This window comes from Colossoma macropomum, unplaced genomic scaffold, assembly GCF_904425465.1.
Source record: "Colossoma macropomum unplaced genomic scaffold, Colossoma_macropomum, whole genome shotgun sequence".
NCBI classification, from domain to species: domain Eukaryota; kingdom Metazoa; phylum Chordata; class Actinopteri; order Characiformes; family Serrasalmidae; genus Colossoma; species Colossoma macropomum.
The window spans coordinates 33,428,652-33,452,805 of record NW_023494789.1 but is presented as its reverse complement, the minus strand read 5'-3'; the positions used below and the strand labels follow the sequence as shown (position 1 = coordinate 33,452,805).

At 39.3% G+C, this 24,154-nt stretch overlaps 1 protein-coding gene across 1 annotated transcript in view; it reads left to right on the top strand.

Moving 5' to 3' along the window:
- Positions 1–1,178: 1,178 nt before the first annotated feature.
- Positions 1,179–24,154, top strand: part of LOC118808397 (copine-9) — a 141,769-nt gene continuing 118,793 nt past the window's right edge. Inside the window, exons 1-2 of the mRNA XM_036571036.1 lie at positions 1,179–1,437; positions 10,794–10,834. Coding sequence (XP_036426929.1) covers positions 1,361–1,437; positions 10,794–10,834 — 118 coding nt within the window. The 5' untranslated portion in view covers positions 1,179–1,360. The remainder of the gene's footprint in view (positions 1,438–10,793; positions 10,835–24,154) is intronic.

The window sequence follows — 24,154 nt, the reverse complement described above, 5'->3', positions numbered from 1 at the left end:
AGCTTCCTGGCTGGGGCAGTCAGAGTTTCTTTTTTTGTGGTTTCAGTAGCATATTGCTCTTACTAAAAATAGATTTTCCCCTCTCAGTCGGGATAGGTTTTAATTTTGTTGTGCTAAATAACACTGAGAATTGCTATACCATCACCCTGAGCATGTGACAGAGGGGAATGTGACGGGTTAGAATATGTCATGCAAAACTCACTGGTGCCCTCCCCGTCAAAGTTAGACCTTCTATTGTCATTTTTTTGTCCAACAATAAATTGTCCAAAACAATGAATATATATATTTGACACCCTTGGTCAAACTGGACGTTTTGTTGATTTTCTAAGTGAACGTTTCCTCTTCAGAGAACACACTTTTGCACATTTTAGTTCACAATTACTAATTATTTGCTGAATTTAACAAATTGGCACTTGCAAAAGTTATGCCACCGTTTATATTTTTTTATTTTTATATATTTATTTATTTTTAAACTTTTGCATACGACTGTATATATTTTGGCGTGCCAAAAGTTTGCTCATAAAATTACTTCTATTTAGTGATGTTTGAGATATGACTTCAATGACTGTCTATATAGGCTAGTAAAAAATGCCTAAAAAATTAAGACCATAACTCTTCACATGCTTGGCTAACGATGGACTTTAAATGAATTTCCTTAAACTTTACAGAGGCTTGTTAGAAGGTTTTGTTGGTGGACTGAAACAGGCTGATGAGCTGTAGAGCCCGACTGTGCCTGTGTGTCTGAGGATCTGAGGGAGAGCGCGGAAGGAAAAGTAGTTCCTACCATCAGGTTTATTTTCACTTTTTATTTTTGAGCATCAAATACACACACACCCAGTTTCATAAAAACCTAGATGTTCGGAGTGCTGCCTAAAGAAAACACATGATGCGGACATTGCCGCATCATGAATCGACCCTCAGGATCGAAAGTATCGGTATTTCAGTATCGATCCGCCCTACCCTATCCAGGACCACGATAGAGGACCGCTGGTCTGGGGTGTCGATAAAAAGTCCTCCACCTCCTGTCGGTGTGTTTTTCCTGTGTTCTGTCGCCCCCTGCTGGCTGAGCCGCAGCACTGCGCCTCTCTCGCGCTTCATTCGGCGCTCTGAGCTCGGCGCGCGCGCGCGCGGCGCCACACATGGAAGCGGCTCGTGCGTGAATTGGCGTCACGCAGGTGAAACGCAGCGGCTCGCGCTCCGTCCTCCGCTCACTCCCCTCTGTCTGACTCTGTTCGCTGTGTTTGTGTTTTCCTCGCGCGGATGGAGAGGCGCTCTGGACGAACCTGCTGCTGGATGGAAAAGTAAAAACTTCATTTTTTTAAGGTAAAAAGGAAAAAGCCCGTGCCGCTCGCGCCTCAGCATGGCCTCTATCGGGGACTTCGACCCACTCCATTCTACAGTGCCGGCAACTAAGATTGAAGTTACTGTCTCGTGCAGGTGAGTCTGAGATGTCAGACTGAGATGTGCGTCTAAACGTGTCAGAGGGAGTTTGTGTCAGTACACTTGTAACTGTCGGTGAAGTTAGAACTGCACTGTAAATATAAAAGTGCGGAATGTGCTCCTTTACAGCTTCATCAAAGAATAAAACGACCAAGCTGCTCAGGCTTATTTTTCCTCTTTTCCGTTCCACCTTAAATGGTTCAGCAGGTATGTTCAGGAGCCTGGAGGCACCGGGATGGAAATGCTGCACCATTTAAGGTGGAACGGAAAATTGGAATAAGACGCCAACTTCAGCCTCGTGACAAAATGGGATCCCACTTATAAATTACTGCCAGTGGCGAATATACATTTTTCCTGAAGACTCGTGTATGATTATGATTAAATTATGTTCATACATGTATTTTCTGGCTCGTGCTGGTGGCTGTGTTTCGGCCTCTCGCGCTTTCGCCACACGTTAAAGCGCAGAGCGCGCGGCGATTTGAGGGTAAACACGACCATAACACACACCAGTCTGAGGAAGGAGGAGACGTGCTGTGGTGAAATCCGGGAGAGTTTTAGAGCTGTAAGGAGTTTGCTGTGAGTTGCAGGATATTCTATGGCGTTAGTTCAGGACCGTCCTTTGCTGCAGCGACAGGCTCTACTCTCGCACTAGATGTTGGAGCATAGCTGTGAGGCTCTGATTGCATTCAGCCGTAAGAGCGTTAGCGAGGTCAGCTACTGATGTTGGATGGTTAGTTCTGGATCACAGACGTCACTCCAACTCATTTCAGAGAACGCAGTTCAGTGCTCCAATGCTGAGGGGCTTTATACCCCTCTAGGTGACGCTTGGCGTTAGGCACGGTGACCTTAGGCTCATGTGCAGCTGCTTTAGAGTGTCCAATTCTATTAAAAGTTCTCTTCTGTGTAGATGAATCAAGGAGTTTTGTGTGCAGCTGAACACTTGTTTCAGCAGTGTGTGCTCCATAAAGAAGCTGAATTCACCAGTTATAAGGTGTGTCTGGATACTATTGGACATAATGGTGACTCACTTTAAGAAACGCTTGTTTAGTCCAGTTTTAACAGATGCTTATAGTGTGTCATTTCTAATTAAGGAAAAGAAAATGCTGTAAGTAGGCTGATTACATCACTAAAGCATTTTAGTGGGTAATTAATAAAAGATACATCATATCAGGGTTTTAAACTAGGGTTTACTTTTATGTTTTATGTTTTATAATATTCTGTTGTACAGCATTGCATCCCCCAGCCTCATTAGTTTGACAGAATTCACGATTTACACTACCCAGCATGCATTATGCACATATGTCATATAAACATTGGGAATCCTGCCCACTGTGATAAAGGAATCCACTGATGTTCGGGCTAATCCAGGGGTGTCAAACTCTAAAAGGGCCGTATTAAAAAATCTCAACAAATCTGTGGGCCGGCTGTGCTTTTATTTCATTTTTACTTAACATTTTGCCATGACCTGAACTGGTCATTGTTTCTTCAAAATATGCCAAAACTACAACGGTAAAAATAGGCACTGAATGCCTGAATGATTCAAACATAATTTTAAATAAAAACAAATTGTTTTATATAAACGATTGACTACATTAGCTGCAGATTACTGTTAAACCTTTTTAAATGTCCCCAATGCACAGCAGGGATTTTAGGTTTTTGTGGAGCTGTCCCATAGATCATTGTTGGGGAAGGGGTGGGCTTTGTGTTTGACACATGAGGGCTGATAAATACAGACGTGATATTCAACTTTCTGCCAGTAATGTTAGCTATCTGGCTTCCTTTTACATTTTTAGCTAATGGAAAAAAAAAATCTAACAGCCCACCCTCATGTATCACACCCGAAGTGCTGGAAGTCTTTCAAAGGTTCCTCCCACCTTCAAGATACATCATCAGAAGGAGGTTTTCCTAATCGTCCTAATCTTTAAGCTGGAAAATCTCACTCTACAGACTGTTGTGTGACCACTGTAGGTTGCAAGTAGAAATGTTTGCAACTGTAATGACTGTTACATATTTCATTTTGCTCACACTGTCACTTTAAAGCCGGAATGCTCGGTCAGATCTCTTAGGCTTTCCAGAGAGTTGTAGGAAGGATGCACACACATGCACAGCTCCCTCTAGTTTTTCCCCAGAAACGCTGCCTGCAACAGGGCCTCAGGTGTAGGTCTGTGAATGTGTGTGTGTGTGTGTGTGTGTGTGTGGGACAGCCTATCTGTGGTGGGCAGGAAGGTCCTACTGAATGAGCCTTTTCTCATTTAAAGAACAGTCACAGGGCCACAAAGCTAAATAAACAAAGTGACACTAAGTGGCTGTAGAGATTTCATCATGTGTCACGGACTCCGGTATCATTCCTGAACCATACCTGCCCACACACACACACACACACACGCCTACATGGTCAAAACAGATGCATTAACACTTGCAGTCGATTGCAAATTACAGTTTATATTAAACTGCTGTCACATTCCTCAGGTCGTGCAGATCTCTTTTGTATTTGTAATCGGCTCCCTGTAGACTGCTCACGCTCCCTCATATCCGTCACAGCAGAACAGATGTTTCCACCAGTTTCAGCCCCGCAGATATATTTCCCATCTCTCACTCGGTCTCACAGGGACTCGGCACAGATGTGTACACATGTATCTGGTGTATGAGGGGAACCAGAAGACAGTGGTTACTTACACACTCAAAGACATCTAAAGCCGTTTTTTTCCATCTCTCTCTCTCTCTCTCTCTCCCTAACACGCTCTCTATTCCTCTCTCTCTTTCTCTGCATCACTGTCAATCTTTTTCTGTCTTACCCTCTAGTCTCTCTCTTTCTGTCTCTCTATTACTCTGTCCCCTTCTCTGTCGCTCTTTCTCTTTCTTTCTCATTCATTCTTTCATTCTTTCTGTGTCTCTCTTCTTTCTCTTCCCGTTTATCTCTCTCGTTCTCTCTCGCTTTCTGTTTGTCTCTCTCTTTAGCTCTCTCCCTCCTTCATTCCCGCTCTCTCTCTGTCTCTTCCTCTTTTTTCTATCCATATTTCTTGTTCTCTCTTCGGCTGTCCCTCGCATGCTCCGTATCTCTCTTTATCTTTCGCTCTTTCCTCTTTATCTGTCTGTCTGTCTCTCCTCTCTCCCTCTTTCTCTGTCTTTATCTCCCTCACTCAATTTTTCTCTTTCTCACTTATCTGTCTCTCTTGCTTTGTCTCAGGGTCTTTCTTTTTGTCTTTTTCTCTTTCTTTCCTTATCCCTGTCTTTCTTTTTGTCTTTCTTGTGGATACCTCTCTCTCTCTTTAATCTCTCTCTCTCTCTCTCTCTTTCTCTCTCTCTCTCTGTCTCTCTCTCTTTCTCTCTGTCTCTCTCTCTCTCTCTCTCTCTCTCTCTCTCTCTCTCTCTCTCTCTCTCTCTCTCTCTCTCTGTCTCTATCTCTCTCTTGCTGGAGTGAAACAGAAGATAAATGAATGAAATGTGTTCCTCAATCACAGGAAATCTAAAAAAACATGTTACTTATAGCCCCCCACACACTGACATCTCTGCGTATGCCAACATGCAGGATTATGAAGATGATTTACGTTTAAGAGCAGAACTAATCTTGTGTGCTACAGTGCGAGGAGTGTACAGGAGCAGCGGCAGTGTTACTCACTCAGACTATAACATAAGTCTCCTATTCAGAAGAGCCTTAGACCACTGAATTTTAGAATGTACGAAAATACATGATGATGGTGTCAGTTACGTATGTTTGCTGAAAGAGTTGTCTTTAATGGAGAAAGGCTGCATTATGGTCTTTATGCTTTATTTGGCAAATCTGAACTTTTGTCATCATTCTGTAAATTGTTGCAACAGTTACTAACTAAGAATAGATGGGTGGAAAATGGATAGTTTAATGAAAGCTTTTTCCTAAAAAAAAGATTGAAAGTCTACCACTTACTGTTATAAAAGTGCTGATGCTGGATCTGAAAACCTACCTGCAAACTCTGATAAATGCCAGTGGAGGAAGAATAACAGTCTGTTCAGGTCAGGCTCTAAATGCCAAAACTCTGTCATACAAGGAAAAAAAACTCTATGATGATGCAAATTTCTGCAAGCACTCTTATTAGATTTTAGAAGTATGTTGGTAAAGATGATTCACATGAACATTTTTTGACCATGCTAGTTTAAACTCTGACATTGGAAGCTTGCAAAAGACATTCATGTTTCATTTGAAGCTACCAGACATATTAACATTTATTTTACCTTGTGTGTAGCAGTTTTACAGTGACTCAGGGATGTGGGAAGTGGGAGTGCAGAGGGTGTGGCAGCACCCCCAGATTTCTGACCTTGAAAATAATTTGACCTGTATCTGCTTGTTTTAGAGTGGAGTTTGTATTTTTATGTTTTATTCATATATTTTACAAACCTGCAGTATCAGTGCACTATTTACGTTAAGAGTGTAGTTTCATTACAGTGAGCCGAACCGCTTCACTCGCCCACTGCCAGCTGCTTTGGAGGGGCATCACTAAAACACACGCAGGTTGAGCTGCAAAGAAGGAATGTGTGCTCAGAGCTATAGGCTATTTCTATAAAACTATAATGATGTCCCTCACTTTGAATTCATTCCTTTTTAAACAACCATCCCACCATGAGTGTGTTTGGACATCACTCAACTCATTAGAAGTTCATACAGAAGGACCGAGAGATCAGAGAAATCAGGGCGTGCTTCAGTAGATTCGTGGTTTATAGTTATGTGGGTATATTGTTGCCTCTATTATCAAAAACATTTCAAATGAAACAAGGGAAAATCATTTTGCATGACATCACCATTCACATCACAGATATATTGCTTAAAATTTCAGCACCCCTAACTTAAAACACCTTCCCACATTCCTGGCTCCTTTCTGCAGTTTTCCCTCTGACTGTAATGCATTGGTCAGACTACTACTCATACTCGCAGTCAGTGGGCTATTTTCTCACAAAATTGTTCCCACCCATTAGAAATCAAAACATGATTGTTGATTCCACTCTCAGTTCCTAATTATGCTAGTGGGCAATCTGACATGCTAAAACTTCAGTTCAACTCCTGAAGTACTAACATGGCTGTATCTAAATATCACTGATTAAAAAAACCTTTAATCCCTTAACCCTTTTGTGAACTTGTGTGAGTTTAAATACAACAAATATGATGATTAAAAAATAAAATAACTAAAAAAAAAATTGAATATTTTTCTTGACTCACGGAAATCATTAAGCCTAGAAAGCCCTGAAGATTCCACACTGGTGTACAACCTTTACAATATACATTATGTGGAGGTTCTGTAAACTTTAACCCTTTATTTTCCTCACCTCACTTTTTTATTTGTTTGGGGCAATAATAAAAACAAATGTTTTTTTTCTTTTTTGTTTTTTTGAGCGGCATATATAGTGACACAAAATGTCCTCTACCAAATGGTTCAGCAGAACATTAAAGGGTTAAAAAGCTTCTTCACGCATCACATTTACAACAGTGGATTTTTGGGAAACTAAAAGTGGTTCTTGTATGAAATTGCTCCAGATAACCATTTTAGGCAGCTTTATTTTTAAGCCTGGAGTGTTCACTCTTAACAATAAATGCGTCTTGGCTTGGCACTGGTGTTGATAACATTATGTGGAGGTTCTTTAAAAAGGTTCTTCACACTCACAGACCTTATTTACAACAGTGGTACTTTATGGAACCATCAATTGAAAGGTACTTCAGGAAACCAAAAAGTGGTTCATCTATAGCAACACTCCAAAGAACAGTTTTGGCAGCTTTATTTTTTGGTGTGTGGCAGAGGAGCATGTTTGTTGTCTTATGTAAAACCTGATCGCCACCGTAGCTTTATGCACGAGATCCTGTTAGACACACATTGAGCGTAGCTGACACCCCAGAGTGCCACAAACACACACACACACACTTCTTATGAATCTTGCGAATGATCCTGCGATTCACCCAGACACGTTCATCAGTCAAAACCTTGGCCTATTGCATTTACTACTGTATTTAATATTTTGGACATGAAAGCAGCTGTGAGGTTTTTGTAGCTGAGGGGAGTTGAATATGAATGCCACTGGCCTTTCTGTCTGTCTATCTCTCTCTCTCTCTCTCTCTCTCTCTCTCTCTCTCTCTCTCTCTCTCTCTCTCAGTCTCTATCTATCTCTCTCCCTCCTCTCAGCTCCTGCCTCCATGCATGAAGGCAGTTCCCCGCTGGGTTATGGGGGCTCCAGAGAGAGTATATGTGTTTGTGTGTGGTTTGTTTTTGCCCTAGGTGTGCCTTTTGCAAACCTCTTATTATCATACGAGATCGAGGCATTATAGTTATTCTTTGCTGTTGACAAGGCTGCTGTTACTCACATCTGTTTGAGCCAGTACTGTTTTCATAGCCGTACATTTTCCAGATTGACTAAGTGTCTAATTTGCAGGCTGGTCTTTAATAATTAGAGGTTGTTTGGTACACAGGTTGCTGTAACTCAACCCAATTAAAACATAGATGCTTACAAATTACTGCCATTATGTAACAGAGGTATAATTATGTAATATTTTTACCCTTTGTTTGTTAGTCATCCATTACTGGCTCAGGTGTGGTCACATGATGGAATTAATATTGCAACACTGAAAGAACCACTAGAGAGAAAAAGCACGTTTCCAGCCAACAGCCTTTATCTCACATCTAACACAAGTTTGCGTTCCAAAAGCTAGGCTGCAGTTTAGGTGGGCTGCTATGTCATTGAAGGCTGTTTCAATCAGAAGGATCTTTTGAATACAGCCAAGCGATGCAGCCTACATTCTGACAATTTTTGAAGATGCTACCAAAGTACACTTCATGATCTTCTGCCGGCCTTAGTCCTTTGCACACACATTTGACCCAAATAAAATTCTAGTGAAATGTCGGAGTAACGAAAATAGTTGATGCAGGCAAAAGTTGATGCAGGTTCAACTTCTCACGTGTAGAAGTTAAACCTGAAAAATGTTGCCACCGCACATGTTTATTGGATGTTACTATAGTTATGTCCCAGTATTTAGCCTAGCAACCCTTGGGGTGTTTCAGTCAGCAATTGATAGGTGTACCGGATCACATGACCAGGTAGTATATGTGGGTGTACTTAATAAACTGGCAGCTCACAATAAGGTTTGTCTGCAGATGCACGCTTCTCAATCGGTATAGTGTGTTACTATTGTATATTATTTACTTTGCTGCTACGAAACACTAGTACCCTAGCGTGTCATGGGCATGACTGAAGAGTCAGCAGTACAGTGGCTAAGCTAACTGTGATAGCTTAAGCTACAAAGCAGATTTTTCTGTTCTCAGTGTTAACTTGACAAGCCAACATGTTTCCACATCATCATTGAGCAGACAGTAATTTACCTCATATAGATGACTGCCTCCCATCTAACATTATACTGGTGGCGCTAACATTAGTTCATCTACTGATTTAAAGGGGAATTCCACCAAAGTTTCTGCATAGTTAAATGGTTGAGATGTAAATAAAGTGATTCAGAGTGGTTTGATGTGAAATGCTCCATTCTGCAGAAAGAAGTGGTGGTAATAGGAACCAGATGTCGGAAGAGTTCGATGCCTCTAAAAGCTCCATCACAGAAAGTTTTTACAAGACATGGTTACAAATGCATTGCTTGGTGTCCAAGACATTGTTTTCCGGTAGTTTTGTGATGAGATTTTGGCCTAAAACATAAACTTTTCAGTACTACTTTGCTATTATGAACATTGCATATAAAAACTCAGAAGACACATGTAGGTTCAGTGGTGGTTTTGAAGATTAAATAAAATGGCTGTATTTACATTACAGATATTGCATCGCATCTCTTGGTTTCTATCACCACTGTAAAGAAATTTCATGTCGAACCACTCTGAAAGACTGCATGCAAGAGTTTTTCAAAATCAGTGGAATTCCACTTTATTCCAGAATGATTCCCTTTTGCTTTTGAGCAACTGAGGTTTTGAAAGTTTTGATTTTTTGAATGGAGAAAGTCCTGCTTATAAATACACTCCTCCATCTGCAATAAGATTTTCCTTTGTGCTACTGAATTGATTTGTAAACATAGCTGACTGATTTTGATAGGTGATTGACAACTTAATCTGGTTTCATCTAAGCTAGCAAAATCCTTTCCATAGGGTAACAGCTTCTCTCCAGCATAGCTGAACACAGAATGTACTGCTCTACATGCGAGCATCAACTTTTTATGCACGATTACTCATCTGTACACTCTGTTAAGTGCACAGACTTCTGTGAGTTTAAGCTTAATGCGTCAGCTTTTGACAGCATCAATTATTTTCACTTCACAGGCAGATGAAGGCCAGTAAAATATAAATCAAAATGTACAGTGCGCCGTTCCTGTAGTTGTGTGTCTGTTTAACACGGTGTAAATTGAACACAGGGTATGGAAAGCACCTGCTTTCAGAGAGGTGGACAATTTTAGCTTGAAGGATAGCATTCAGTTACAAGCAAATCAATGTTTTATCTATCACATTACATCATTTACATCCGTGTTTTGTTTGCCAGTTTCATTAACAGTTTTTCTAAATCAAATTTTGAGCTCAGACTTACGACATGAGAAAGCAGCATTGATGAAAAGTTGCATTATGTAATGGAAATGAGGAACCTTCATCGGACAGTGCTGTCTTTTATGGTTGCATCCTAGCTTTCGGGACACAGATATAGATCAGAATTTTATCCTGGTGGAGTACATAAGCATTGGTGGAGTACTTGAGCATTGTTGGTGTCTAAACTAAACTGACTCAGCCTAGTGACCTGACAAGCTGAAGAATATCTTACTTTTTATGGCTGTAAGATCCAAACTATGTAACATTTTTCCATATTGTAACATCATTTGATAACACCATACTGCCCTGTACATTGTGTGAATATTTCAGGAGGAATGGACCAATATTTTCCAAAATGACTTAAAGAAAAATCTTGTTCCATTAACTCACACTAGAAGTTAAGAAAGATTTTTCCCTCTCCTGAAAAGTTACCATTTTGGAGATCCAAGGGTTTGTTTTAGAAGCTATCTTTTGCCATTTAAAATGTCAGAGTTTTTCTTTAAAATGTCTGTTTTCATTGTTGCATTGTTTACGCCAATTTTCTTGGACTAGCTATGATGTGAGAAAGTAATTTTATGGCTTGGTGAAGCTGGAGCCATCTACCTTTCAATAGCGGCTTAGATTTGTCCAGATGTCTATTATTAACAAAGCTGCAGTGGAATCTGTCTTACTGCATGTTTAACATTGCAGTCCTACAAGTCGATTTGGGCTGTCATGAATGCTAATTAACTGGTTTAATTGATTGATCAGTCTCTTCTTAAAAATTGATTATCTCACTTTGTGTCAGTGTTGTAATTTGCATTCCTCTCTTGTTCATTTTGACAGGAATTTATTGGACATGGACACTTTTTCTAAATCAGATCCAGGTAAGGAGAGTTCTTTATTAGAGTTTTCTATGCTGAATCACTTTGATAAAACAAACACACACAGGCAGATACACATTGGTACTTCATTGGCACGCTTTAATGCAGTTTGCTCTGATTATCTGTCCAAGGGCTGTAATGGTGCTTCTTGTTAAAATGCCAAATCAATGCACCCCTCAGGACAACTAATCATTAACTAGTTCTGCATCACTTAGCTGCAGTTGTTGCCGGAGTAGCGTCTGAGCGAGCCGATGTGTGTGTGTGGCTCTGTAGTCGATATCTCGGCTCATTGAGGGTCCTCTCTTCTGTTTAAAAGGAGCAGCATGAGCAACATTAACTCACTGATTTGCTTGTGACCTTTCTAGTGATTGGAAGGGCCAGACGAAGTGACAGTCTATGTCATTTAAAGTGCAGACACTTCATTTTACACAGAAGAGAGTGCATGTGTCTGAAAAGGGGGGAATCTAGGCTTGCAGGCAGTTTTTTGGGGAAAAATCATATTAAATGTATTTTCTCTTGACTTTGATATAATCCTCATGCGATAGTAAATCTCTCTGCTATCACATGTCAGCATCACCACTCCAGCAGTGTAAGGACCAGCACATACCTCCTTTGATGCAAACGAAGGCTGTCACAACATCTTTTTCAACTGTTGGCAATGCAGCGCTGCCCAAAGCACCACACTCTACACACACACTAAGACAGAGAAAAGCCTGTCAGTCTGACGTGCAGCCATACCTGCCTGTTTACATTGCGCAGGGAAGGGAGAGAGAGGAGCTGTTTTACTTCATGACAAAAAGCTAATGGCCGGTTGGGATCCCATGCAGAGAAGAATAGTGCAGTTAGAGTTGGACAATATGACAGTATGTTATCATAATGGAGATACGCTTTTCTGAGTACATCATAGGTAACGTCAGTAATTCTAGAACACTGGGCAGCTGTGTGATTCATGAGCAAGACACATTTACAGAACCTATCGACAACAACAACGTTCAGAAGCAGAAAAAACTGCCTTGTTTTAGTAATTTATTTTTAACAGTTTGCTCTTAAAGGGAACTTCACCAAATTTTAAAACTTTCCGCATAATGAAATGCTTAATATGTAAACAAAGACATTCAGAGTGATTTGGTGTGAAATGCTCTGTTCTAGAGAAACTTAGTCACAATTGTTCACAGTAGTGGTGATAGGAACCAGACATCCGCCTCTAACAGCTCCCAGGCAGAAAGTTATTACATGAAATCGTTATGAATACTCAGCCTGATATCTAAGACATTGTTTTACTATAGTGTTGTGATAAGGTTTTTGGTCTAAAATGTATTTTAATCAATGTATTTTAATCAGTTACGGCGGAGGGGTACATGCAGGGTATTGTGAGGCAAAATAGTCCCAAAAGAAAGCTTTTTTTTCTATTTTACCACCATCAACATTACATATAAAACTCAGAAGATACATGTAGGTTCACTGGTGGTTTTTGAGCAGAAATAAAATGTCGATTCGTGTGTTGTAGACATTGTGACCCCTGGTTCCTATCATCACCACTGTAAAGAAATCCATAAGTTAAAGAGTTCATAAGTTTCTCTGTAAATGAAACGTTTCACATCAAACCACACATCAAACCACTCTGTTTACAAATGTGTTATGGAATTATACAGTAATTTTGAAAAATCATCTACACCTACTGAATATATTTTGCAGTAACTAACGTGCTTAAAATTATGATTAAATAATGAATAAGAGCGGTGATGAACCTGTGTGAGTGAGGTTGATTATTCTAGAACAAGAATTGTATGCAGAGTAACGTTCAAGATGGTGAACAGTCTAGAACAGTGTGAATGGGTGAGAATATTCTATAACAGTGAATGAAAAGGAACATTTAAGAACAGTATGAATGATGCAGACTTTTCTAAAACAGTATGCAGAGAAAAATTCTAGACCAGTGTGAATAGAGGACAACATTCCAGAACAATAGGAATGAAATGAAACACTTTAAAACAGTATGAATGAAGAGAAAAGTTCTAGACCAGTGGGAATTGAGGACAAAATTCCAGAATAATGGAAATAAAACAGTAAGAATGAAGAGGAACATTATAGAACAGTGTAAATGAAGCAGGATATTCTTGAACAGTGTAAATGAAGGGGAACAGTCTAGAAGAGTTTAAATGAAGGAAAACAGTCTAGAACAGAGTGAATGGGAACAGTTAAGAAAGTGAGAATGGAGAAGAACATTCTGGAACAGTGTGAACAAAGAGGAACATTCTAGAACATTGTGAATGTTCTAGAACATTGTGAATGGAGGACAACATTCTAAAACAATGTGAATAAGAAGGAACATTCTAGACCAGTGTGAAAGGAGGTGAACGGTCTAGAACAGTGTGAATAGAGGGGAACATTCTAGAACAGGGTGGATAAATAGGAACATTCTAGAAGAGTGTGAATGGAGAACATTTTAGAACAGGGTGAATGAAGGGGAACAGTCAAAAGTGTGAATGGAAGAGAACATTCCAGAACAGTGTGAATAAGGAGGAACATTTTAGACCAGTGTGAATAAAGGGGAACAGTCAAAACTTTGAATGGATAAGAACATTCTAGAACAGTGTGAATAAAGAGGAACATTCTAGACCAGTGTGAATGGAGGAGAACATTCTAAAACAATGTGAATAAAATGGAACATTCGAGGCCAATGTGAACCAAGGGGAACAGTCTAGAACATTTTGAATGGAGTTGAAGTCTTTAGAACAGTGTGAATAAAGAGGAACATTCTAGAACAGTGTGAATGGAGGACAGCATTCTAAAATAATGTAAATTAAATGGAACATTCTGGACCAGTGTTAATTAAGGGGAACAGTCTAGAACTGTGTGGAATGGAATTGAACATTGCAGAACTGTGTGAATAAAGAGGAGCATTCTAGAGCCATGTGAATAAACACAAACAGTCTAGAACAGTGTGAATGAAGCGGAATATTCAAGTGTGTGTGGAGGATAAAACACTAAAACAGTGTGAACGGAGGATAACATTCTAGGACAGTGTGAATGAAGGAGAACGTTCTCCAGGCTTTAGTGTTCTCCCTGCACTAAAACACATGATTACGTTAACAGGATAAGTTTCAGTCTAAGAGAAACAGTTGAAACAGGGCAACACAGTGAAGCTGTCCCCTCAGGAACTGGGATTGTGTATCATAGCCTTGAACAATTTGAATAAACAAAACAGTGGAGTGTTCAAGTTTACTTTGAGACATTGTTTATATATATAGACAACAATCTTGGGAATATCTGGAATATCTGTATGTCTGGTAATGTCTGGGACACCCTCACATACCCTCTGAAGCGCATATATTTTCCCTGCAGGAATTTGCAGCCATACAGTAATTATATCAGTTCAGTAAGCATTGCAGGAATTTATAATGCACATTGTTCCCCAAAACACCTTTAACTTTTTGTTTATGTATGTCAGCTTTTTAATTAGAAAATCTAGCCTCAGTTTTTTATCGGCTGTTTCGAGCTGTATTACCTAAACTTCACAAACCACCATCTGCTGCTGAAGAATTTCAAATGGAGGTTTGTTATTCCCTTTGAATGAGTGAACAGCCTTTATATCTGTGGTAGAGTGGACACCTCAAGTCTGAACCGATAAATACTGAAGAACTGAATATTGATTATCATGTGAATGCATATTAGATTTTTATCCATTCTGTGGTATTATGGGATGGTGATTTACACTGTCATTCAAAAGTTTGGAATCACTGTTTCCAATTAAATGAAACCAGTGTGGTTGCAGACAAGTTTATGAAATCACTGTAATGTGTGACTCCTGTACAATATCACAGTTTTCAGATAATTAGTAGGAAACTGAGAAGCGGTACATGAAAGTGAAGAAACTGTAGATGTGTTCAGAATGATAAAGAGAGCTGTAGATTATTGTAAAATGACTGAGAAAGCTGTGTAGCTTTGAAAATCATTGTAATTAAATTAATATCCATCATATTCATCCACAAAAGTGGAGATCAAACCTCAAGGCAGATAAATTGCCAAAAAAATGTAAATGGATCATTAGTACATTTCATAGATCACAGTACATTTTAATTTTATTCAGTTCTTGTTCACAGAATTCCTGAAATACTGAATAAAACATCTAAAGTACTGTTTTGGAAAGCAGTTTGTAACATGTAAATTCACATAGTATTGTAAATTCTCATTGTGCAGCAAATAACAACAAAAAATATATATTTCAAGTGATTCCAAACTTTTGAGATGTATGTCTCTGCCAAGCAAGGTAAAAAGTCTAATATACTAAGACAGATCAACTCTAAATAAGAATTAGGATTGAGTGATGTTATGGCTTCCTCACAGTTTCTGACAATGTATAGCACAACCACACTCACTGAGCACTTTATTAGGTACACCTACCTTATTTTACACATTGTCCATTTTTTCAGTTCCACTTATATAGATAAACTTTGAAGACTTGTCCATACACTTGACTATAGTCCATCTTTTTTTTTCTTGCATAATTTGTTACCCTACTTTAACCCTGTTCATCAGCGGTCAGGACCCGCATAGGACCACCACAGAGCAGGTATTATTTGGGTGGTCGATCTTTCTCTGCACTGGAGTGACACTGACATGGTGGTGGCGTATTAGTGTATGCTGTGCTGGTACGAGTGGATCAGACACAGCAGTGCTGCTGGAGTTTTTACAGTTTTTTACAGTGTCCACGCCTTAGGCACGCCATTAGTCACTCCTACCTTGTTGGTCCATCTTGTAGATATAAAGTCTGAGATGAAAGCTCATCTGTTGCTGCACAGTTTGCGTCACAGGACGCAGATGGCTGAATATTTTTGGTTGATGGACTGTTCTCAGTCCAGCAGTGACCCAGTGAACACACACTAACACGTACCAGTGCAGCATGTGCCAACACACCACCACCATGTCAGTGTCACTGCAGTGCTGAGAATGATCTGCCACCCAAATAATACCTGCTTTGTGGTGGTCCTGTTGGGATCCTGACCATTGATGAGTGGGGTAAAGGTGAGATAACAAAGTATGCAGTTAAGCAGATGGACTACAGTCTGTAATTGTACAACTACAAAGTGCTCCTATATGGTATGTGGAGCTGAGTGTAGATACTGTGCTAAGTGCTAAGTGAGTGTACATAGCATTACGTCTTGCAAATTCTGTTTTTTTCTGTTTTTTTCAGTGAGGAATTCACACACAAATGACCACACATCCCTCCTGTAGTAGAAAGACGTACATTTAACAAGAAGACAGAGGACTAATGTTAATATACATGTATGTAAATACCTGCATATAGTTAATGTAAAGGCACAACAACATGACTCATCAGTGCCTAAATCATTTTTTAGGCCTCATGTTACCCTATTGTTCATTTATTTTGCACTGTATTATTACTATTATATATTATATACATTATATATATACTATTACTGTATCTCCCATATACCCAAAAAATGTGAGCAGGACAGAAACAGAGAATGTTTGAATGCTGTAACGGTGCCTAAACTGAGCCCAAACCTCCAGAGAGGTTTAACTGTTGCATTCTTCGTGTAAGAGGAGGAGGGATGATTAATGGGGCAGTGGGCATAGCTGCCAGAGATACAGGTTCGGTAAGTCCTACAATTCCAAGTAGACAGCAGAGAATTGAGTGTCTCATACTGTAATCAGTATCGTACAGATCTGGGGTTGGCAGCCCAGTAATAGAAACTGAAATTTGGGCGAGCCATCGCACATAATAATTTCGGTCTTTGTAGAATGTGTTTTCTTGTCCCAGATTAATTCTAAAATCATTGTATTTGTTAAAAAAAGTTTGAGGGAGGAAAATTGTGATACACTGAAACAAAAAAGCTTTGAAGAAGTGATCGTTATATAAGTGTTTATAAATCATGAAAAATGGGACTTGACTGCATATTTGTGATAAAAGACTTTAAAATGTGTTGTAACTGTGTTGGAGTAGTTTTAGATTGGCTTGTATGAGGTAGTAATTTCAGAAGTTGTTTGTGTGAGAGGGTGATACGAGCCCACACCGCTGCTGTGAGAGTGTGTGTGTTTGTAGGGGGTTGATTTGTGGTCAGATGATTGTTGTTTGTGTTTGTGTGAGGGACTGATGCTTTTTTATAGTGAAGCAGCACTTTTTTGAAGATCAAGTGCTTTTAGATTGCTCCAGCTCTTTGTGGCCCTTGGCCTCAAAAAGAGACGACGACAAGCGCAATACTGGCGGAGCGGATCTGCGTGTGTTTGTGTCTGTATTATTACATTAAGCTGAGCAGCAAGAGTGCCCAAGGATTCTCAGTTTCTCCAGCAGTCTCTCCAATACAAAAGTAATTAAAGCTCTCTCCACTCTGGCTGATAGGAGCCCAATTAGTCTTGCTCTTTCATCAGAATTTCTGTGTGAACATACTGGCTCCCTGAACAGCCTCGGTCGGCCTCAGCTTCCCTCAATTCCATAATTATTATTAATGCTAATTTAATTGCAGTTTCTCTTTTGTACAAGACCATTTTCTTGTCTTTGACAACATTGATTATTGGATCTCAGCAGAGGATCACATTCAGTGGTGAACTGTAACTATTAGAACTAGATCTTCAGTTCAGACTATAAATGTAGAAAATGTTGGTGATAAACTAACTCAGGTGCACATTAACATTTTGTGGCTGTTCTAGATTAAACATGGACATTTGAAGCTTGAAAAAGATTTTCCATGTTTTATTTTAAGCTTGTAACAGGCATATTAATATATGTTTTACTTTGTGCCTAACGGTTTTACAGTAACTCTTTTCAGAGCTGTGACATAGAGCTGCCGCCGCTGGTTTCCACTTCTAACGACTAATTGAAAAGTGTTTAGGCCATCACTAATATTCAAAATAAGTGATGTATCTAGGACTTCCAGAAGACCTAGTGACATTTTTATTACAATATTGGTCCCTCTCATTTTAAACCAAAACATGATTGGTTTATTCCACTGTCAGTTCCTAATTTTGTTGGTGTTTATTATGACATGTAAGGCTTTCTGTTGACAATCTCCTGTTAAGTTTTTCCAAGATTTTAACCCTTTTTTCCAAACCAAAATGTAACAATGAAATAACAGTAGTACTACAATACTTATGGTGTTAAAATACAACAAGCATGATACTATTAAATAAAAATGAACTAAAAATTAATGCCTAATAATTCCTGGAACTCATTATGGCTTTTCTGGAAGCTTAGAGGCCTCTTAGGGTTTCCCCTGATCACTTTCCATCCCATCCTGGTCACATCCCATTTGCTTCAGATTCTTGATATGATATGTTCGGATGGTCCTCATAAATTCACAAATATTATGTTACCCCTGTTTACTGTTTGTAACAGCACCAGTCAGTACGTTCTCTAATAGAATGTGAATTGGGCAGACCAAGTTACCGAACAGTCCACCAAGTTAATGGTAAATATATCAGTGGCACTTCAATTTCGTATCATAATGCGCATAAATGATTATAAAATTAAGTACCTTTATTGAATATCAGGCCCTATCAGTTATCAGTAGTAAATAATTTGTTTTTGCAGTGAGAGATGTTATTGGTGCATCCCTGTCCTAATTACTAATTGAAGCAACAACTGGTAATTAAATTTTGGTGATGTGACAATTTCATGACTTACAAAGTGACAAGGAATGCACCAGTAATATCAACACCAGAAACTTTAAGGTGGGTGACAGGATTTTAACTTGAATTTGATAGACTAAAATCTAAACTATTCAATCTGAGTCTGATGCCTACAAACAGATATCACTCAAATTATTGTCAGCAGCCAGTTTCACCTAGAGAACAGTCCAAAGCGTCCCTCAAATAAGCCCTCGCAGTGAGCAGCATTAGGCAGCATTAGTTTTAGCTGAGACATTGCTAGCTTGTTAAGTTTCTCAGATATGAAGTGGATATTAAAGTGAATGAATCCACATGCTGAACCACATTTCCACATTGCCTTTTGGAGCTATGATTTGCTAAAAATCCACAGGTATACCTCAAGAGGAGTGCTGATTCTACAGCAGTGGCTACATGAATCCAGGTGCTTTCATCTGGAATTTGAGCCTTTGTTCTTGAGTCTTAAAGCAGGCCATTTGAGTTCCAGCAAACTCTACAAACAATGTGAGAATCCTACAGTGACTGTTGAATGCAGGCTAAATGTTATGTTGTTTTAAACCTTACGTCCAGCTGCCCAAAGATATTGTACTTAACAAATGTATTCAGAATTTTAGTATTGAACTCATATTCCATATTGAACCGGTGTGCTGTGTTCCTGCTGTAATGTTGTATAATTCATAGCAGCATATTTAATGCTAGGAACACAACTTGATCTGCAAACTGTTATGATTTTGCAAAGCTGTTAAAACCTCTATTGATAGCGAAATAACCAAGGTTGGTGACCCCTGTTTTATACGTTTTTTGGTTTGAAACCAGGAGAAGACTGATAGGCTGACAGGTATAATTACAGTACCACATGCTGGGGGAAATTGTGAGTCAGTGCATTTTGAGTCAGAGCTAATGAGCGACGACTAGGCGACTAGGTGTGCACTGAAAGCTGATTTTGTCAACATCAGTGATTGTCAGGTTGGTGAGAGTCAAGGTGTTATAATGATGTGTTGGGAAGGCTCACGCAGCGTTTTTGGGAGGCAGAGCCTGAAGGAAAAAAAGGCAGCTTGAACATTAATGAAGTTTGACTTAATTTACAGCATATAGCAGACAATATAAATTTTATGCACGCTGACCAAGAGGGCACTGGTGCAGTCTGAGGGCAAAAGGGCAGGAGCGCAAGCCCCCCGGGGTCTGTCTATGCATGAGCTGGGTGATAAGGCATCATTAGAGCATGACCCTCAAAAACTTGAGTGAACTGTATGCTGGTGCATTTGCAACTCGGTGTAGAATGTAGCTTGATTTGTGCACCTCTTGGGTTTTCTTTTATTTATGCGTGACCCAAATTTCCCCTATGAAGCTCCAGTCGTGACTGGTTTACTTCAAAAAAAGACATGCTGATCAACTGTACAGCAGCGAGATTTCCATTTTTTTTTCCTTACAGAAATGGAGAAACTTACACAAGTATCTTCTATCAAGCAGAAATGATGCTTTTGAAATTTTAATAAGTGAATTACTTCATTTAGAAGGAGTTTTTATGGGTGAAATTTAGTGGAATGGCTAAAGTTAACTGAATTCAATTCACATTACTAGCAAAATATTATTCTACTTGTGTCTTGTCAGTAATTGTGAGTAATCTATTAATTATTAAATAACACGTTTTCTATAGACTTGATTCCACATTGAAATGAATTGACAAGTGATGTTGATCCAACAGCTCTAATGAGATTTTACTTGGAGATTACAGTCTCAGTCTGATATGGTGGAAATCCCCCTGTTCTCTCTGTCTCTCTCTTTTTTTTTGCATGTGTTGGTGCTACGGCTGGCCTGAATAATTGGAATGTTCGAGTATTTGTTAGTTTCATTGATACTTGATTCTCTGTTTAGTTTTCAGAAGCTATGTCATTTTTTTTCAAGCCACAAACACTATAGTCTAAACTACAACATATTTCAATGGTGAAAGAAAATGGAAAATGTTAAGAAGAATGAATTATAGCTGGTTTGGTTGTATACATCATAAATTCATGTTAGCCATCCATGTTACATTGCCTCAGAGTGCAACAAAATGTGACACTTTCCACACAGCCATTCAAGCGCTGAGCTCAGTACTGGGTCCAGGAGGACATGTTGCAACAGCCAAGTACAGTACCTGCCAAGTAACTTCTAGGGTGGTCCTTCTCATGTTCCGATGTTTCAGCCGGTTCAGCCTGTAGCTTCAAAGGCTCGCCAACTGTGTACCTTAAATAAGTTTTTCCCAGGTGAAAAATACGTGTTTGTACCTTTTATAAAATAGCACAATTAAATTAAAAGCCTGAAGACGAAATAGGGTGTGTGGAGAACTTATAATTTAATGAATTATTAAAGAAATATAATTTCAATGAATTATGGTAAAATTAAGTTCCCTGACTAAAGGTACTGAGATGTACCCTTGATGGTACCAACCCAGTAACAAAGAGGGTACTGCCGCAGAGACAGTTTCGTACCTTTATTTCTGAGAGTGTAGCTTGGCTATGACTGAGCCTGTGTGTCGCCCTCACTGGTGCTTTCCATGATTAAAAAAACAGCGAACTAGCCAAATAAAGTAACTTGATAAAGTAAATAAATGCAACAAACTAAAACTAAAGCCTTGATCGTGATACATAAATTTACAAATGTAATTGGTTGCACTCAGCACCTCTGTGACACAGATTCTATAGCAACATACAGCACGAGAGCAGTCGAGTTTCGCTCTGGCCACTTCATTAGATACACCTCCTTGTTTCTACGCTCATTGTCCATTTTATCAGCTCCACTTACCGTATAGGTGCACTTTGTAGTTCTACAATTACAGACTGTAGTCCATCAATTTCTCTGCATATTTTGGTAGCCCCCTTTTACCCTGTTCTTCATAGATTAGGAGCCCCACAGGACCACCAAAGAGCAGGTATTATTTTGGTGGTGGATCATTCTCAGCACTGATCTGAGTGGATCAGACACAGCAGTGCTGCTGGAGTTTTTAAACACCTCAGTGTCACTGCTGGACTGAGAATAGTCCACCAACCAAGAATATCCAGCCAACAGCGTCCTTTGACCACTGATGAAGAACTAGAGAATGACCAACACAATCTGTGCAGCAATAAATGAGTAATTGTCTCTGACTTTACACCCATAAGGTGGATCAACAAGGTAGGAGTGTCTAATAGAGTGGACAGTGAGTGGATACAGTGTTTCAAAGCTCCAGCATCACTGCTGTGTCTGATCCACTCATATCAGCACAACACACACTAACACACCACCACCACTTCTGTGTCACTGCAGTGATGAAAATGATCCACCATCCAAATAATGCCTGCTCTGTGGTGGTCCTGTGGAGGTCCTAAGGTGCACCTCTATGGTAAGTGGACCTGACACAAGCTGTAGTAATGAAGTGGCCGATCAGTGTATTTTAAACTGCAGTAATGAACATGCTTAAAATTATGGCCAATTATAAAATGTAAATATTGTTGGTTTTAGGGGTGATTTTGAGAACGAAGTGTTTGTTTTAAAAAAATACCAGCAAGTATTGGAAGCCTGTAAATTGCTGTTTGGGTCATCCCTTGTTGCTGTGCTGCAAACACAGACACATCCTGTGGCTGGTTCCAGATTAGCCCCTCGCTGGTGTTTGGAGCTTTCTCACAGTGAGGGTCTCTGCTTTGAGTTCACACACATAGGAACAGCTGATGAATGCCGTAATGAGTTGCAGTGAGGTCTCACACACATACATCACACTCAGATTCAGATGGTGACGGTGAATCAGAGGATAATCTGTGCGAGGTGAAAGTCTTTGAGTGTTTGTGTGTGTGTGTGGGTTGTAATGATCGGTCAGAGAGGATGTCCTGCACTTCAAACTCTGACCAGACTGAGTATAAAGGGGAAACCCTGTGAGTGTGGCACTCTTTCATCTGTCTCTGCCCTCTCTCCATCCCTCCATCTGCTGTGAATCCAACAGTGTAGAAAAAGGGAGAGGAGTGGTTTGAGTTTTTTAAAAAGAAACCCAGAAGCTCCCTTGAGAGGAGTCAAGAGGGGTTTGTGTATGTGACTCACATACACATACACTCCAGTGTTTGAGATTTAATGCCGGGATTTAGGAGTAAAACCCTTCAACATCACATCTTTCACTGTTTGCCATGCATGCAGTCATTCTGTGGTATGAATTGATATTTTCTATGAGAAATTCATTTGTGGCAGACTTGTTTATGTGTATGTTTTCAGCTTGGTATACATGGCATAGTTAATTTAAGTGCTTTAGTGAAATTCTCATAGAAGCACCCACATAGTGTTGGAAGAGTTACCTTAAAAATGTATTGCGGTACAGATTAGCAGGGGTAGACAGATCTAAAAATTTATACTGGGCAGTCAAGCCACCAGGCTGCTGAATTTTGAGGGCCAGGATTGAATATACACTGTATTTAGAATCAACAAGCCAAAAGATTTTGTTTTAAACATGGCAGTTCTGCTAGCACAGGCACAGACCTAGACTTAGCTTACAGAAAAAGCATAGGGCCTATCATCAGTTCATATGAAACTCACCTTGGAACAGCCTTGTCATTGGAGTTTTCATGATATCAGTCAAGCGAAGAGATGTGAAGAGATCCTCCTTTTTCCTGATATAGTAAACAAATCTGAAGATTTTTATCATCCGATCATGCAGACCGACTCCCATTATTATCAGACTTCGATCAGTTGGCCCTGTTATTCTGTTCTCTCATAGCACTATAACTGCTGTCTGCCTGTCTTTTCCATTATACATCAGCTGTTATTCTTTTCAAAAACTTGCAGTAACTGAAATTGATACAAATAGATATACAGCATTTTAGAATAAAACCTGTCAGTTGACTTGTTTTTTCTGCAATAATCATTGTTGTCCATTTCTTTTACATTTTTTTACATTTTCACATGGCGTCATTTTAGCTATCACAGTTCTAGTGTTAATGTTGCAGTTGCCAAACTCTGAAAATCTAAAAAATCTGTCTAATTACTTTCTGCTCTTTTGGATTACTTGTCTTTTTAATTTTTTTATAATTAAATAAAGGCAAATTAAAACAAATTTCAACAAGACATCTTTAAACATAGTAAAGGAGAACTGTATTATTGAAATTGATATAAATTGATATGAAACAAAATGAAATATTATCAATGACATGACTGACTGCCAAACTATGCATCCTGACACAATGTGTTTGCTGTGCAAGAGTGATTTTAATAGATTCTTACAGTAATCTGTAATCTGATTACTGCCTTTTTCTGTAACTGTAATGAAATAGTTACCATATTTGTATCCCGATTACGTGATGCTGTTACAGCCAAGTCTGACCATATCAATCCAAAAGTGTCTTAATATGTGTTTTGTGAGTTCAGACCCATGTGCTCCATGTGGTTGTAGTTTGAGAAAAGACTGTATGACTGTGGAAGGAAAGAGAGCTTTGAGAACAGGGGCTCGAATTCTAGGGGGCTTTTGCTTTAAGATAGAAGGTGGTCCCAACTCCCCCTGGTAATATGGAATACTCATATGTCCTAGCAATATTTGGGCTATATAAGTTAACTAGGTTTTGATATTAAAGAAAAAGGTTAATTGAAAGTTTCATTATGGTTACTGGGCTCTGTCCTGCTTTTAATCCACGTTAGATCTCCTCTAAGCACATGACTTTCCATCTGCACTGTTTAAACACTGGAGGTATTCCCTTTACGTTC